The sequence below is a fragment of the Denticeps clupeoides genome, chromosome 2 (assembly GCF_900700375.1).
Source record: "Denticeps clupeoides chromosome 2, fDenClu1.1, whole genome shotgun sequence".
NCBI lineage: Eukaryota > Metazoa > Chordata > Actinopteri > Clupeiformes > Denticipitidae > Denticeps > Denticeps clupeoides.
In genome coordinates, this window is record NC_041708.1 from 30,756,388 (window position 1) to 30,772,376 (window position 15,989).

The following is a 15,989-nucleotide window of genomic DNA, read 5'->3' on the forward strand; positions in this document are numbered from 1 at the left end:
CACACTCCTGTCATTCTGTCCCCGGCACCTCATTACCACTCTGACCCCTCTGCCCGGCAACACCGCCATCACCAGGAAGGGGGAGCGGCGCGGGGAGGCGATGGAATGATGTCATTTAAGCACCTTGTCCAGGGCGGACCTTGATTCCCTGTCCTCCCACTTCTGCGTGACGCGGGGCCTGGAGAACCCCACAGATGGGGACAAAAGGGAAAAGGTCCATGTGATTAAGTGGGGATCTAATTGTGTTATTTTTTTTTTTTTTTGACTCCCCCTGCACGGAAAGGCTTCCATTAAAATCTACGCCGGCATTGCAGGGCCTTTGTGTGGGGCCCTCTTTTCATGAAGAGGAGAAGAATAAGAATTTTAAAAAGCGGATCAAAAGTCGATTGTGCGATGTGATAATCCTTCGGTTTAAAATAAAAAGGGGGAGAAATCAATCGAACTTCAGCCCCACTTTGATTTATGCGCGGAGAGAAAAGTAACCTTCAGAGGAACGCACCGCAGCGCCACTGACCGTGTAATCCAGGCCTAATTCTCTGAAGTACATGGTGCTCCGATAACATTCACCAATAAGCTGTATGGAATCAGAGGGCAGAGGGATACATGTTCACTTTAGGAGCGATTTGGTGGGATGTGTTAAGCTAATCGTTACAGAAATAGTTCAGAAATAGTTCACGTCATCGCTCCACGTGATAGAGAATTTGGAGGGGAGACCATTCAAACCATAATGTGAATATACGTGGCTGCTGGAGGACACCATGGGACACTGGCTTCATGGTAGGACGGCAGCTCACCACAAGCTCACTCACTCACATTAACTCACCTAGTGTACGTGCCTTTGGACTGCAGGAGGAAACCGGAGAACCTGGATCAACCCGTGCCATCCAATCTCCTTACACACGAGGTCTGAGATTAGAATTCACGACCTTGAAGGTGAGTTCAGGTGGGGCCACGTTGCCGTCTGTCTAACATTTATATATATATATATATATATATATATATATATATATATATATATATATATATATATATATATATAAAAATAGTCCTGATTCGATTTTTACATGGTTATAGTGATTTGTTATATCCCATAATACAAGGACTGAAATGGGTAAGAGCCACAAAACATTGCCTGCAGGTGATGTGAACCTCATGGAAATGGGCTGATGTCTTCAAATTTTGGCTGGAGTGTAACCACTTCTCTGAGAATCTTCCATTTGCTGCATATCCACAGTTCACCCCAGACAGATTTTATTTTATTTTTTTTTATTGATGGATAAGGTAGGATTCCTTTAAAACAAAATTCGCTTGAGGAGATTGCTTTGTGTTCCAACCCCACACACATTTGTGAGAAACCGTGCTCAAGCCTTCCTCTTGACTATATACAACGCCGGCTAGTGAGTTACCCCTCAACCCTGCACTCTGCCCCCTCTGCCAAAAAATGAGCTCAAACAAGCAAGGGAGGGGGAGAGGGAAGGTGGGGATCAGAGGGGGCCGAGGTTAGGAAGATTGTGGCCATGGCCGAGGCCATCAAGTCTCCTCTGCCTAAAAGCGAAGGAGTTAAAAAAAAAAAAAAAAAAAAAAAAAAAAAGGACACACCTGCACCACTACCAACCAACCCCCCCCCCGTCCGCAAAGAAAACCACAAGCCAGATCAATAGTGTCATTATCAACGCGCCCGGCTGAATTAGATGTCTCAGCGCCAGGGGCAGCGACCGGCCGACGCACGTGAAGATTAGGCGAGGGCTGATGGATTGGGACGGCGTGGCCCCTTTAAAAGGACAGAATTGCTTCGCCGCTGTGGGTATGGATTAGCAGTTAGGGTCCCCCCCTCCGCAGACAGATGATCAAGTGGCGAACTTACTAAATGGAATACAATAATCAAAAGAGCTGCCGGAGAGTAGGAGCACGAATGGAGGTAGGATCTGATCAGGAGAAAAATGAATAGGGGGCACCCTATAGTTATTCATAAGTCACGTATGAAACCGTAATCAACAAATTTGTTGAGTGTCAATGTTTTCATTGAACTTTAAAAGTTGTTTTAATCTACTTTTATGGGAAATATTGAACAAATCCAATTAAGATTCCCTGCTGACTGGTCAAAATACACCTACACTACACTCATTTTCTTCAGATGCTCAAAGCACAACCTGCACACGTCTGTCTGTCTGTCTTCACGGACAGTGTCTCTAATAAAGTGCCATATTCCAAAGATATCAGTTTTACTGCTATTCCACAAAAATACATTCCTGTGCAAATAAATATGCTGCTAGTATAAAGAATCCCCGCAGACATTTTGGGCTCTGACTGAGAATGGATACAGATGTCGGTGGCCCTTGATTCATGAACCAGACGTGGTATTGATCCGGACCAGGGCCCATGTCCTGATTTATCGCCACCTATTTGGGAAGGGGGTTTAGAAAAGGTAGATCCAGAACATAAGCGTTTAAATGTACAGAATAAAAGTAGCTTGGGGGGGGCAATGGTGCCGTCTGGCCTCTGATGGATTGCAGCGGCCAGGGCAGAAATCTGAAGAACCCTCGGAGAATAGTCTTCAAGAGCCAGAGGCCAACGGGGAGTCATGGCTCAGCTAAGAGATGAACGCATCCGACAGATGTGATGAAGCGATGCAATGCTGGAGAGCAATCTCAGATTAACCAACAGGTCATAAAAGAGGAAAATAACGCCAGAAACAAATAATAAAAATGCACAATAAAACGAAAAAACAACACATGCAGACAGTTTCTTCCAAATACATTTGTCATTTTAATTCCCCACTCTTCTCCTCACGTTCTAACAGAAGAATTATTTTTTTATTTTTTTTTACAGACGTGGAAAAAGGGCACTTGCTTTTACGAGTCTTTTTTTAAATTTGCCTATAGGTCGCAACTTCATATAAAACACACAGTATACTGACTTAATGATGCATTGAAATAAAATCTTACAGAGGGCCTTTTGTAGAGTTCAGACTGGTTGTAAGGCACTGATTGAATTAAGGCAAAACCACCCGCCACTATTGTTCTTGGTCTTTTGATCAAAACGATAACACATTTCACAACTCGCGGGGCAGTCAGAAGACACGGGGATCCTGACAACCGTTTGTTGGGGAATTATGCACCGCCAGACTTGTAACAATTCTAAGCTGTGGAAAACACCACATGCACTGACGTTAACAGACCATTAAAAGGCGGAGAAGCTGCAAAGCACATGATCATCGCTGAGAGAGCAATGATTGTAGTAAAATCTGTAATTGCACTGGGTGACTAACTGGCATATTAAAATTACACATGCACTCATACTACGGAAAGGTTCCACGAAACCCTGAAAATATGCATCTCAGTTTTGCTGAAGTTTCTACAAAACCAAAACCATAATGGATTGAAGGAAAAAAGAAAATCAAACAAATAAGTAAATGTGTTATCTGTATTGAATTTCTGAATATTCAGTTGCTGCTGAAAGACCTTGCAACTTGTGTGGGACCACATTAATATTTATATTGTAGCAACTTGTCTGGTTGAATTACTGTCTCTTTTTGTGTGTGTGTGTGTGTGTGTATTTATATATTAAGTTATTCAAATGAACCCTGTCTCTTGCTAAGACTGGCAAAACTCAGAGAGAACGGCTTTAGAGACCTGCTCAGAAATGCCCGCTCTGCCCAGTTATGCAGAAAACGAGGCTCAGAAAGTAGACTTATCATCAGGACTCTTAAGGAAGACGTCGCAGTGCTAATAAACTGGAATGTTTGTACAGGTACACTCAACTAGCTCTTCACAACGCTACCACAGGTTGATCTCTGTGGCACGTCAACAGGAATATTTACATATTGGATACAAGGTGGACGGGTCTCTAGAGCAGACCGAGAGATAAATTGGGCTCCAACAGAAAAGGGGGGGGGGTCTAAGAAACAAACAAACAAAAAAAAAAAAACTAAAGAAGAGAAACAGATTAAAGAAGAAAAAAATTGATCTGTCAGAAGCAAGTGGTTACAGGGTGGGAAATCCTTGACAAGTGTATTCTGGACAACTTAATAGTATTTTTTAATTAAAAAAAAAAAGATTTATATATTATTTGAGGGAGAGAGAATAGCATTTGGGTGACAAATTGAGCTTATAGTAGAGCGAGGCGTCTTTCCCACCCTGAGAGAGAGATGGTCTCAGAAGCGTGGTGAGGTGAGACTGGATAGAGGGAGAGCAACAGGCAGAGAGACAGAGAAAGGTGGATACAGAGCAGCTGAAGTGTTTATTGAGCATGCTACAGAGGTTAAAAAAAAGCAGAGTACAAGAGAAGAGAGAGAAAAAGAGAGAGAGAGAGAAAAAAACCCCACTAAAACCACAAACCTGCAGAGAGACGGAAGAGAGGGGATGGGGAAGAACAAAAATAAACTTCACTTTGTAAGAAAGTTTTTCTTTTTAATCATGGCGCTCTCAAACTATGCTGAATCGTACATTTCTAAAGATGTAAAGTGTAACAAATATAGAAAATACTGACTTTCCCTAAAAACGTACAACTATTTTTGAATGATGGGAAAGAAAAAAAAAAAAAAAAAACTCGTCTTTGAAATTCCAACGCAAGCATAGAATGCCTCCAACCAATCAAAGCCATGTTTACTAGCTGGCATTTTTTTTCCAGAAACTTTTCTTTATCCTGTCTTCACGATGTAACTCTGAACTAAAAAGGCACATAGACTTTGGTCCCTCCCAGTAATCTCTCTCCAGAAAACTGCCACACAAGAAAGAAAACTGCAGGCGGACATGTTAGCTCCATCTAAACACATGCAGAAGTCTACCGCCTTTCACTCCCCCAGAACTAACTACAAGAGGCAGTACATGCAGGAGAAAAAAAAAATGAAGTAAAAACATCTATTTTAAACCCACAAGTACAACTAAAAAAAGCAATATAAATGTCTAAAAGGTAAAAAAACTGCACATCAAGAAGCATCCTGGGCAGCAAAGTTACTTATGGTATAACTCTGAAGCACAGGGTATGTGGTAGTCCTAAAACAAATTAGAATGGTCTTGGTTCAATACGGAATTAAAGCTTTGGTTAGACAGATTAAGCCCTATTGAAAAGTTGTGAATCTAGACTAAATTGGAATCTGATTAGCATGTAAGCATTTCAAAATGAGAAAGAAAAAAAAAAAAAAAAAAAGAGGAGAGCCCATACACTTCAGAGTGGCAGAACTTTACAAACGCTCTCTTCTATTTCAACAAAACACGCTTGTTATTCATCAGAACCAATGTGCCTTCAGAACAGACTGTTAGGAGGGGGACTGTGTGTTTATGGATGCAGAAGAGCTGATACTATTTTAGTTGAGTAAGGCACACTGTTTGTCAATCACAGAATAAAAAAAAAACAGGAGCTAGCATACTCTTCATCCTTCCTTCACATGAAGAAATGGGAAAAGGTAACAGGCTTCCCTATTGTACAAAACAACGTACGGGGAACGATAAAACATATTTAGCCAACAGTACACTAGAAAGTTAATTCTCCCCCAAAATTATTTTTGATAAATCCATTTTCCACAAGGAATGACTGATTTAAAAAAAAAAAAAAAAGCGGTGGTCCCCAGCGTCCAAAAACAGTCAACAAGTAAAGCAAGAGCAATGCTTTGATGGGCCTGCATAGCGGAAGTTGAGGTCACTTTAAATGGTGGATTTGGAAAAGGAGACTCGGAGGTGATGATTGTTGCCCATGTTGTAGTTGTGGAGGTCAATCAGAGCCTGGATGGCCTCCTCCACTGTGGACATCTGCAGGAGTGCCATTTTACGATCCCTGCGGGTGGAGACAACAGGAGTTTTTTTTTTTTTTTTTTAATGGCGACGCTGACAGGGCGAGGCCCTCTCGACTCAGCCATTAACACCGATAATGCAGAAATGGCACACAGACAGCCAAACAATCAATCAGCCACTGCAGACGCTTACTGGAAAAACTTGAAGGCTTTCACAGTGCCACCGGAGTTGGAGAACAGTACTCGGAGGTCATCTTCTGTGACGTCTTGTCTGAAAATTGACAGGGCAGCATCTTAGAATCTTGACATTTGACACAATGCTTGACAGAAACAAGATGGATGGCTTTTCCCCTCCATGTGTAGAAACTCACGGGATGTTGGAGAGATGCAGCGTGGCAGAAGGAGGAAAGATGTTCTGGAAGTTCTTGGAGCCAGGCTTTTTAAACCGGTGCAGGGGTGAGCTGGTGAAGTCCTTCGTTAGCCCTTGGTCGTCCAGGCCCTCTCTGGGTAACTGAACTGTCTGGTGTTTGGACAGTGTAACTCGGATGATCTTACTGTACATCTTCTGTCCATTTAGATGACTCATAGCTAAAAACAGGAACAAATGGAACACATTAATATAAAAAAAATAAATAAAAATACTGCTGGTTAAAAACTTAAACAAAAGAGAAGAAAAAAAAATTAAAAAAAAAAATCACAGTATAAACAGGAAACAGAAGTGGAAAAAAAAAATGCTTATTTTGATTGGCACTAAAAGCTGTCCCACCGGCTATTTTCAACAGTGAGCAGAAGGTGAATATGTGGAGGAGTAAAGCAAAAAAAAGAAAAAAAGGGAACATTACCGAGCTGAGCCTGATTAGCGTCTGCCATCTGTATCAAGGCGCTGTCCTTCTTATTATACAGGATCTTCACACGCTGCACATCACCATAAACCCCTGCATCAGAGCAACAAGCCACAGGAAGAGCAGGAGGAGGACAAGGAGGAGGAGGAGGAGGAAGAGCGAGAAGAGTGAGGTGGAGGGAAAAGTGAGGAACAGTTAGCACTTGACAGATCGAGACTTGAAAGTGTGAAAGAGACAGAACACTTATCGCAATCAGGAAACTAAAATTTCACGGTCTAAAACAGAAGAGAACAGATCCTGATACACCCTCAAATGGAAAAAAGAAATTAATAAAAACAAGTGAATAAAATTCAATAGCTCAGAGGATAAATAAAACTACATGCAAAATAGGTTGATCCATGCATTAACATATCTACGACAACTCTGATAGAGACAGCAAATAAACTGAACAAAACAAAGCTAACACCAATACTGCAAAATTAAGAAAGAATTCTAAGCATGAAAATCAACAAAAGTAAACCAAAATATAATCAGAGAAAAAGAGAGAGAAAAAAATAGAGAGAGCTAACGATAACATACCGAAGAGGGTAAACAGACTTTGGGGCGTAACCATCTTTAGAAGGAGAGAAGAGCAAGCAGCGTGAGACAGGTAGAGAGAAGAGTCGAGGAAGAGCGGAGATGAACAGATCGTCCATAACGGAGGGTGGTTTCCCGCAGAATGGTGAGGTGGTCATGGAGCATGGTTCAAGGCAGTTAATTGAGGGGCAAGTTGGTCCAGGGAACATTTTTTTTTTTGTTCAGCAAAAAGCATGAACAGTGACAATGGGTGGGGGGAAGAGGAGGATCGTGGGAAAGGTTTAGGGTTTGGGTGGGGGAACATTGAGGAGAGGGTATGAACAAGAGGGACAGAGAGAGACAGAAGGCCGAATGATGGGGGGGGAGGGGACAAATGCAGAATTAAAACAAAAAAAGGGGAGGGAACAAAAAAATAAAATACAGGTCAGTACATAGGAGATGCAGGAGTCTGGTCAGAGAATGGCTGATTTATGTAGTTCCTCTACAGAAATATAATAGAGCAAATTATTGTGCCAAATGTAATCACCCAAGAAGCACGTGGGTAGGGTACATTCATATAAAATAATAAAGAGCAACAACTAACAATAAGAGTCAGAGGAATGAGGAAGAACAGAAGCATGCAGTAGACTGCAGTCCGCGATTAGGAGTTCAGCAGTTGAGGCAGAAGTATGAAATGTTGCCGTTTCGGCCTGAACCGCGCACAGGACTCCCAGATCACCCTGCTCAGGCATGCAAGTGCGAACATGAAAACCACCTTAGAGAGTTATGGCCTGGAGGAGAGCCGCTCATGTCTGCCAGGTCTGAGGGGGAGACATGAGCGGCAATGCAGTAATTTGGACTTCTCCAAATGAGAGAAGCGTTGCAGGATCTCGTGAATTTCATACAAGCTTTCACAGCCGGAGAGAGAGAAAAATAGATAGAGAGAGCTCACACAGATCCAGAGTGAATGAACAGCAATTCACCACAGCACAAAAGTGTTTCACAGTTCGAAAAAGGAGTATTATAGACAGAGAAAGATGTGAGAGGGAGGAGGTTTTAAAAAAAAAAAAAAAAAAAAAAAAAAAAAAAGAGGGGATGGGGTACAGAAAAAGAGAACATTGGGGGGGGAAAAAACAAAAAAACAAACAAACATAAAACAGAGCATTTAGAGGGCAATGACCATGATCAGCGAAAATAAGGTAGAGTGGAGAGAGTGGACGGGCCTTTAGCTATACTCTGGGAGAACCTTGAGAAGAAAATGGATTTCAGAAGAACAGACTTAACAGAGAACATACAGACATGGAATATGCAAAATGAGACGCAGTGAGGGCGAAAAAAAAAAACAAAAAAAACAACAACTGTCGAACAACGTCTGCAGTAATCATTATTAATTTTATAGAAATATTTGGCTGAATATGAATAAAAAAAATATTTCAACAGTTTTATCCCAAATGCTGGATATAACTGATGAAAAAAAGACATTAAAACAATGACGGAAATTTTGCAATGACTGAGGGCTGAATGAACAAACTGTGGTCTTAGGTTTGGGCCATGATGAGAACAGGGAGAATGGAGACTGTTGGGATACTGACCTCTTCATTGAGGTTGCTGACCAACAGCACTCCGCTGGAGCCGCCATGGCCAGACAGTGCCACTCTTCCAGCTGCGGCCGCGGCGGCAGCCGCTGCACTCAGGGGACTCAGGGCACCTGTAGGACCAGAAGGAGGGCAGCAGAAAAATCTGAAACCACCGTCACGGTAAACAAAATCTAAAAATCCAGACACAAAACACATAACGGACTCCGTTCAGCATGCATAGTCCATCCCATTTATAGTTTGTTCAGTTCCTATCGGATCTTGTCCAAATAGGTACAATGACACCTTGACTTTAGCTATTGATCATTTTCTTCTCCTCCCGATCACTTTTATTTGCTGCTGAATGCAGCTGCAGGATTCCTAACATTGCAAAATAAAGGATTATGTACAGTTTGCAATCTAGTCTCCATGCACTGGTAATGTCTTGAGATGCTTAAATGCTTTATGTTTGTCTTAAAACTATATATTTTCCATGCTTTCATGATCAGTTTTCATGCTTCTGAATATCCCCTCTATACATCACTTGGGACAGCATCTGATTTCCGAATAAAACTGCCTAGCCAGTGTCCACATCAGCGAATTCTGCTGGCACTGCGGCTACAGCGCCATGACAGCAGACAGATTTCTTTTAATGAGCACTGTCACGTACAAAGGAAAGGAAAATAATACATGCTAAAGGGAAAGGAAATATTAAAAGCATACCTCAGTAGCACAATCCCTTGTTAATGCAGAACCAAAACCATCAGCCACATCACAATGCATAAAAGAATAGAGAAGTAAGAAAAGGATTTATCTACCTGGTATCTTACCAAGCAGCGACGATGAGTCTTTACTGAACGCCGCTGCAACAGAAGGGTCGACGGCGGCCTGGCCGTCGCCAGCCGGAAGCTCTGGTCGCGTGTAGTCGCGGCTCTTGTCGTTATTGTATTTCACATTCAAGTTGACCAGCTTGGAGAAGTCGATGCGTAGTGTGCAACAGGCGTTGTATATATTCTGACCATCAAGAGCCTAAGCAGAGACAGAGAGAGAGAGAGAGAGAGGGAAAGACAACAGAGGCACGGAGCGAGATGCTCAGGTCAGGGCACCATCACCACACGCTGCAAGATTTGGTTTTCGCTCACACCCACCAGTTTGGCTTGCTGTGCATTCACAGGGTCATTAAACTGCAGCAGGGCTTGAAACTGATTGTTCTTGGTGAACGTGATTATCTTCATGACTGTGCCAAACTTGGAAAAGATCTACCATCAGAACAAAAATAAATAAATACATACGATTTATCAAAGGAACTTATATTTTTCTTCCCGACTTTATACTTTACAAAACCTGCACATGATGGTGCCAGTTTTATAACATCATCTAGTGGACCACTCACTTGCTGAAGCACATCCAGGGTGACCGGGTAGAACATGTTGTCAATGATTATGCGCAGCACTGGACTGGGCGCTGGCGTGAGGGCACTTTCACTGGCCGTGCTTCCTGACGTGGGGGTGCCACCTGACTGCACGGCTGAGACCGCCTGGAGGACTGCCTGTGCGCGCTTACCATGGAAAAACGGATGTAAAACCAGTGAGGATCCACAAAACTTAAGTTATATTGATAGCATCTGTACAGCACTAGGGGGGCAATGGTACTCGGTAAAACCCATTTGGTCCACCATGCATGGTCCAATAAGTCCTTATGGAACGTGGGATTTGGGTTCTGCAATTCCTTTTGGTCCAAAAATGTCCAGTGATTGGACATTAACTTGTGGCCCATTGGCGCTTACAGTTTAACAGAATCTGTAAACTCTCTGTAACTGTAAACAGATGCTGGGATTTCAATCTTACTCGCATTTTAAATTCTGGTATTTGAAACCTACTATGCGCGTTTCAATTAGTATATATTCAGATGTGAAACAATCTATGTCACACATTCCTTACTGATCTGTTCAAAAGTAAAGAAAAAGTGGATAACGTTACAAGCTGGTCAGTCCAAGTGTGGCGTATAACTAAACTAAAAAAACACCACTGCAGGCTGATACCGTGGCACTTCAGATAAAACAAGAAAATAATCTGCACATTGTTCTCTTTACACATAAAACAGGTGCAGAAAACGAACCCAAACACTGTAAAAATGCAAACCATGAACACGCCTTACTTGTTAACAGTGGTGGATTAATAAGTATTACGTTAAAATAATAAAAAGGTTGTAAAAGAGACCTACTGCTAACCCCTCACACAAGGATTCTACTCATTGGTAGAAATCCTAATGAATTCCCTTATTGATTCCTAATCAATTTTATGTGTAGGTCAACTAAATCTTTAATATAGTCATTAGCGTAAACCTTTTCCCCATCTGCACATTAAACTGAGAGGGTCACATTCAGAGAAGTGAATTAGATAAATTGTGTCTATATAGTTCATGTGTATATATAATAATTCCCTCCAAGCCTTATTCAGCAATGGAAAAATACAGCCAAAGCTTAAATATTATCTACTAATATTGCTTGAGGAAAGTGCAGATTTTCCACATGACTGCCCAGTTTGACAAAAAAAAAAAAAAAAGGTTGCAAAAATAAGGTTGCTGACCAGGAGCACTCCACTGGAGCTGGCATGGCCAGACAGTGCCACTCTTCCAGCTGCGGCATTCAGAATGCGCAGAGAGTCTGAACACTGCATACCTGGTTTCCTGCGTTGTCCGTTTTGAGCTCCTTATGGTTGGAGTACTGAATGAAGACAGGTACGTTGCGGACGTGAGGTGTAACCGCAGTGTAGTAGTTGACCATTGTAATGGCTGCTTCCTCTGTTCCCAGTTCGAGAAAGGCCTGAAAGTAGCCAGAAATATTTGCTAAAATGCCCAATAATAGCCACAACCATCCAATTAAGGTAATGACTATTATAGAAAGGAGGAAAAGAAAAATGTAATACTTAAAACACTTAAACATGGCATTATCACAATTAGGACAATTATGACCATCTTCAAAGTTCTCACCTGGTTTTTCCCTTTCAGTGAAAGGATATTAGTGACCTTTCCAAAAGGCAGCCCCAATGCTATGATCTCTGTTTCTGTGACCTCATTGGGAAGTTTTCTGATATGAATAACTCGAGACGGAGGGGCATCCATCCTGTCTTCCACTCGCAGCTTCTTGCTGTCACTTCCGTTCGACGTGCCATCTAAAATAGCGATGGCACCAATTTAAAAGAAATTGCTGCATACTAAGAAGTATAATTAAAGTGCCATACATTAAATTTTTTAGGAAATGCTAAGGGAAAATCTGAAGTGCTTTTATTTTCCCACCATATGATTTTCATATGTTTCTGCAGCATACTGGGTTCGTTATGTGAACGCAGTCAGAAAACAAAAGAGCTCAGTCAATTCAATGGGTTTCCTTTAGTACAATCGTCATAGGCACAGATAATGAAAACCCCAAGCATGTGTGGGTGGCCCACCTACGGAAAGAGCACGAGGTTATTCACGGCCTAAATTCCCTCCCTTGAAGAGGGAAGCCACTGGCACGACATGTTCCATTTGAAACATTCATTATCCTATGATTTCTTGTCATAACGCCCAGTGACAAAACAGATGACTCCATTCAACTTTAACTGGACGAGAAATAAACAAGAAAACCAACTTACCGCTTATGCTGCTCATGCCAGAGTTAGGACTGTTGTACAGGCTGCCGGACAGAAGTTCATCTGAACCTCTCTGGAAAAAAAAAAAAAAAAAAAAAAACTTAGCTCCGGATAAATAATAGGTGGAAAAAAGAACCCTATCTCCCTCAATAAAAAGAGACATCTTCCAGCCCTTCTAAACAATGAAATACAGCTCTCTTAGGAGCGCTGGTCGAATTGAGACCCATAAAACTCAGCCCCCAGTCACATACTCTTCCTCCTCTCTTTTCAGGTGCTTTAAAATTGCCCAGCCTAAGATGTCATACCCTGTCATTCCATCTCCATCTCACCAAAAGCCCGCCGAGCCGCCCTCTGCCACAGCGGTCAGGGCAGCTAAAAGTGACATATGGGACAGTGGGCAAATGTGAAGCCATTACAAATCGAACAGCCTAATGGCCCATCGCCACTCTTTGTCTGTGAGTGAAATCCACAGGATTGTTCTTTATCGCCAGCACTTTTACAGCTACTATGGATTAGACGTTGAGCCAACCTTACGGCCTAAGACCAGAGATAAATTGGACATAATAAAGTTGTCGACAACTGAATCCCTACACCCTATGCCACAGCTAAGAAATATAGTTGTTAAAAAAAAAAAAAAAAAGCCATGTGTGCATGCATCAGTTCCCCCAAGAAGGAATTCATGGAATAAAGGTCATATTAAAGAGGACCTGTTTTTCTACAGACAGGTTAACATTGTTCTGCAGGCAGCAAATGTTGTTGTTGGGCCACAAACCACGTTAGGAGAACCGAGATCAAAATGCATTGCAGAAGGGGGAGGCTTTTTACCCTAACTGGCCTGGACATAAACCGGTCCCATTCAATTACTGCCAAAGTAATATTATGAAAACTGCAGATGAAAAACTTGGAATTCAATTAGGATCCATGGGACAACACGAACTCTTCACAGAACATGGTATTTCTTTCACGATTTAATGGGTAACTGGATATTGAATAAGACCATTAGGTTATTAAACTAGGGGAAGAAAAAGTCTGTCTCAAATTAGACCATAACGACATTTGGTCTGAATTATGTCAAAGCAACATTAAAGAGAAGGGACACTGGGGTGTGACACTGCTGACATTTACGAATAAAATACGACAATTACTGATTATACCTAATAATCCAAGCGCTACCTTGGCAAACGCTATACAGACTTCAGGTTCTAATGTCACATTATGGCATGTGGCAAACAAACCATGTGGTCTGGAATATAAGGACCAACACATCAATGGTGTTATAAGACCACAAAGCAGGTCAAAAGCTCACTCTGTAAAGCTGTGTCAGTAATTAAGTGCTATTATATACAGTGATCCTTCCTCTAGTAATGCATTATCAATACGATGGTTGAGAGTATCACTTTGTATAGCAAAACTGGAGACAATCAAGCAGCAAATTGCATTTCTTTAAAATAATAATAACAGATTGATTTCTCACAATTCAGCTTTTTCCAATGTATGCGATTTCCTCTTCAGTTACACATATCGAGACTATCGGAGTACACCCTGTTTACATTTTGCAGGCTTGACGGCTCCTGTGTACACAGCATCAAGGTCTGCGGCGCTACCCTGGCCAGCATGCAGCTAGAACAGCAGACTACTGCATGCATTAACCAATTAAATTAAATTCATGTAGACCAATGGCGTTCACATGTATTCTACACTGGCGAGGCAGGACAGGGCACAGCACCCACATGTGTCTTTCAGCAGCACATCACAATGTATGCCACATCACCGCAATCGCATGGTGCTTGACGGGTGGGCAAACCAGTGAACACCAGTGTAATTATATAGTATGGACAAAAAGCTTACCTTCACCCCGACTGCAACATCGCTTATGCTGGAAGAAAACGAAGAAGAGTTTGAGTGAGCCTGTACACATGGGAGCATTGACGTATTGGGGAGTTAATGGTGCACAATCCAGTGGAAAACAAGCTCGTATTGATACCACAAAGGGTTTGACTTTATAGAGACCCCGTAGCCAATTCTAAATGAACCGCAATCCAAACTGTTACTAAATTCACAGCCCGATGAACAAATGGCCTACAAGGCCGAGGCTGGTCCTAAACTCACAGAGCTCCCAGATTTCATTCTGAATATGATGGACAACGTTGCAGCAAAATACTGACTAAGTCAAATTCTTAATGCAGAATGATAAAAAAAAAAAAAAACAGCGTTTAGGGATTTAATGCTGACCTGTACTATGGATGACTAGAAAAATAACGCAAAACCATTTCAAAGGGATGATGGCACAGCCACCACTTCTTTGTATAGACGTATATTAAAGTGAAGTGTTTGTCACATGTGATACACAGCAGCACAGTGCACACAATGACATTTGTCCTCTGCATTTAATCCATCACCCTGAGTGAGCAGTGGGCAGCCATGACAGGCGCCCGGGGAGCAGTGTGTGGGGACGATGCTTTGTTCAGTGGCACCTTGGTGGATCGGGATTCGAACCGGCAACCTTCTGATTACGGGGCCGCTTCCTTAACCGCTAGGCCACCACTGCCCAACGTGTTTATCTCGCCGTAATTTATTTATTGTCCTGCAACGTCACTGTTCATACTGCTGATCTTTACGAGTGAAATGACTGTCTTTGTAACACACAGCACACGGTGCACACAACGAAATGTGTCCTCTGCATTTAACCCATCACCCTTAGTGAGCAGTGGGCAGTCATGACAGGCGCCCGGGGAACGGTGTGTGGGGACGGTGCTTCCACCCACAAACCAACCCCGGCAAGACAAGCGGCCAGGTCACGTATTTAATTGATTAAAAAAAAAGAATTACAGACCTAGTTTATAACACGTATGCAACTACCCGGGTAACAAAGGAGAGCCGTGCCGTGGCGAGCTCGCCACACCCCACGGACAAGGCAACCGAAGACCGTGGGCTGAGCACGTCTCTCGGCAATAGTTAGCCGCACAACTGCGGAGGAGACTTGGCGGCAGCGGGGAGCGCGCTTGCGGTGCAGCGACATCGGCGGCTAGCCGGCTAGCAACCAGGCTACAACCCCAGCAGCGCCGCCGCACGGCTAGCCAGCTAGCTCGAGGCACGTTCCGGAACCTTCCAACTCCGGAGCACTGCAGGGCGGCGAACGGGTCGCGAAACGCCACTCACCCGTCCATCGTTGGCGAATCTGTGCGTAGGTGCCAGCTTCGTGCGAATTTTACTCGGCTGTCGTGTCCCCGGCGGCGGACACTTTTCCACACGCAACAAAATGGAGGCGGAAGCTGGCGAGTCTGCGCTGACGCATGCGCAGTAGCCAGGGGAGCGATGACGTCATGTGTTTTTTACTTGCAGTTTCTTTTTTTTCATTGGGTAGGATTAAAGAAAACAACACATAATAACATTATAATGTACAACGGTGGCTGAAGCCACGTGTAGCCGTGCAAATCACTGTTTCAGAAATTCAAGTTACATTTCTTAACATCGACAATCTTATCAAAACCTTTACATGTCTACATATTGAATAGTTATTTTGTCTTCACATGCATCCAAGAGTGAGAAGGATGTTGGGCTAAAATAATAAGTAACAGCACAGAATATGAAAGCAGTCATGTTAGACTAAAATTAGACAGGAGCAAATCATTATATTTCAAAGAAATAACTTGATATA

At 42.6% G+C, this 15,989-nt stretch overlaps 1 protein-coding gene across 3 annotated transcripts; it reads right to left on the reverse strand.

Annotated features, from left to right (window-relative positions):
* Positions 1-4,220: 4,220 nt before the first annotated feature.
* ptbp2a (polypyrimidine tract binding protein 2a) lies at positions 4,221-15,610 on the reverse strand. 3 transcript variants are annotated; one of them, XM_028968591.1, is made up of 14 exons: positions 15,491-15,610; positions 14,180-14,207; positions 12,335-12,404; positions 11,691-11,872; positions 11,380-11,523; positions 10,093-10,257; positions 9,848-9,958; positions 9,530-9,728; positions 8,718-8,833; positions 7,150-7,183; positions 6,571-6,663; positions 6,100-6,316; positions 5,922-5,999; positions 4,221-5,772 (listed from the first exon to the last, which is right to left on the reverse strand). In XM_028968591.1, exons 1-14 carry the CDS (start codon positions 15,496-15,498, stop codon positions 5,643-5,645), a joined length of 1,575 nt encoding a protein of 524 aa, XP_028824424.1. In that variant the 5' UTR covers positions 15,499-15,610; the 3' UTR covers positions 4,221-5,642. The 3 variants fall into 3 exon arrangements, with proteins under 3 accessions (XP_028824424.1, XP_028824415.1, XP_028824433.1); XM_028968582.1 differs by having other exon boundaries at positions 9,518-9,728; XM_028968600.1 differs by lacking the exon at positions 4,221-5,772 and having other exon boundaries at positions 5,918-5,999; positions 9,518-9,728.
* Between the last annotated feature and the right edge of the window lie 379 nt (positions 15,611-15,989).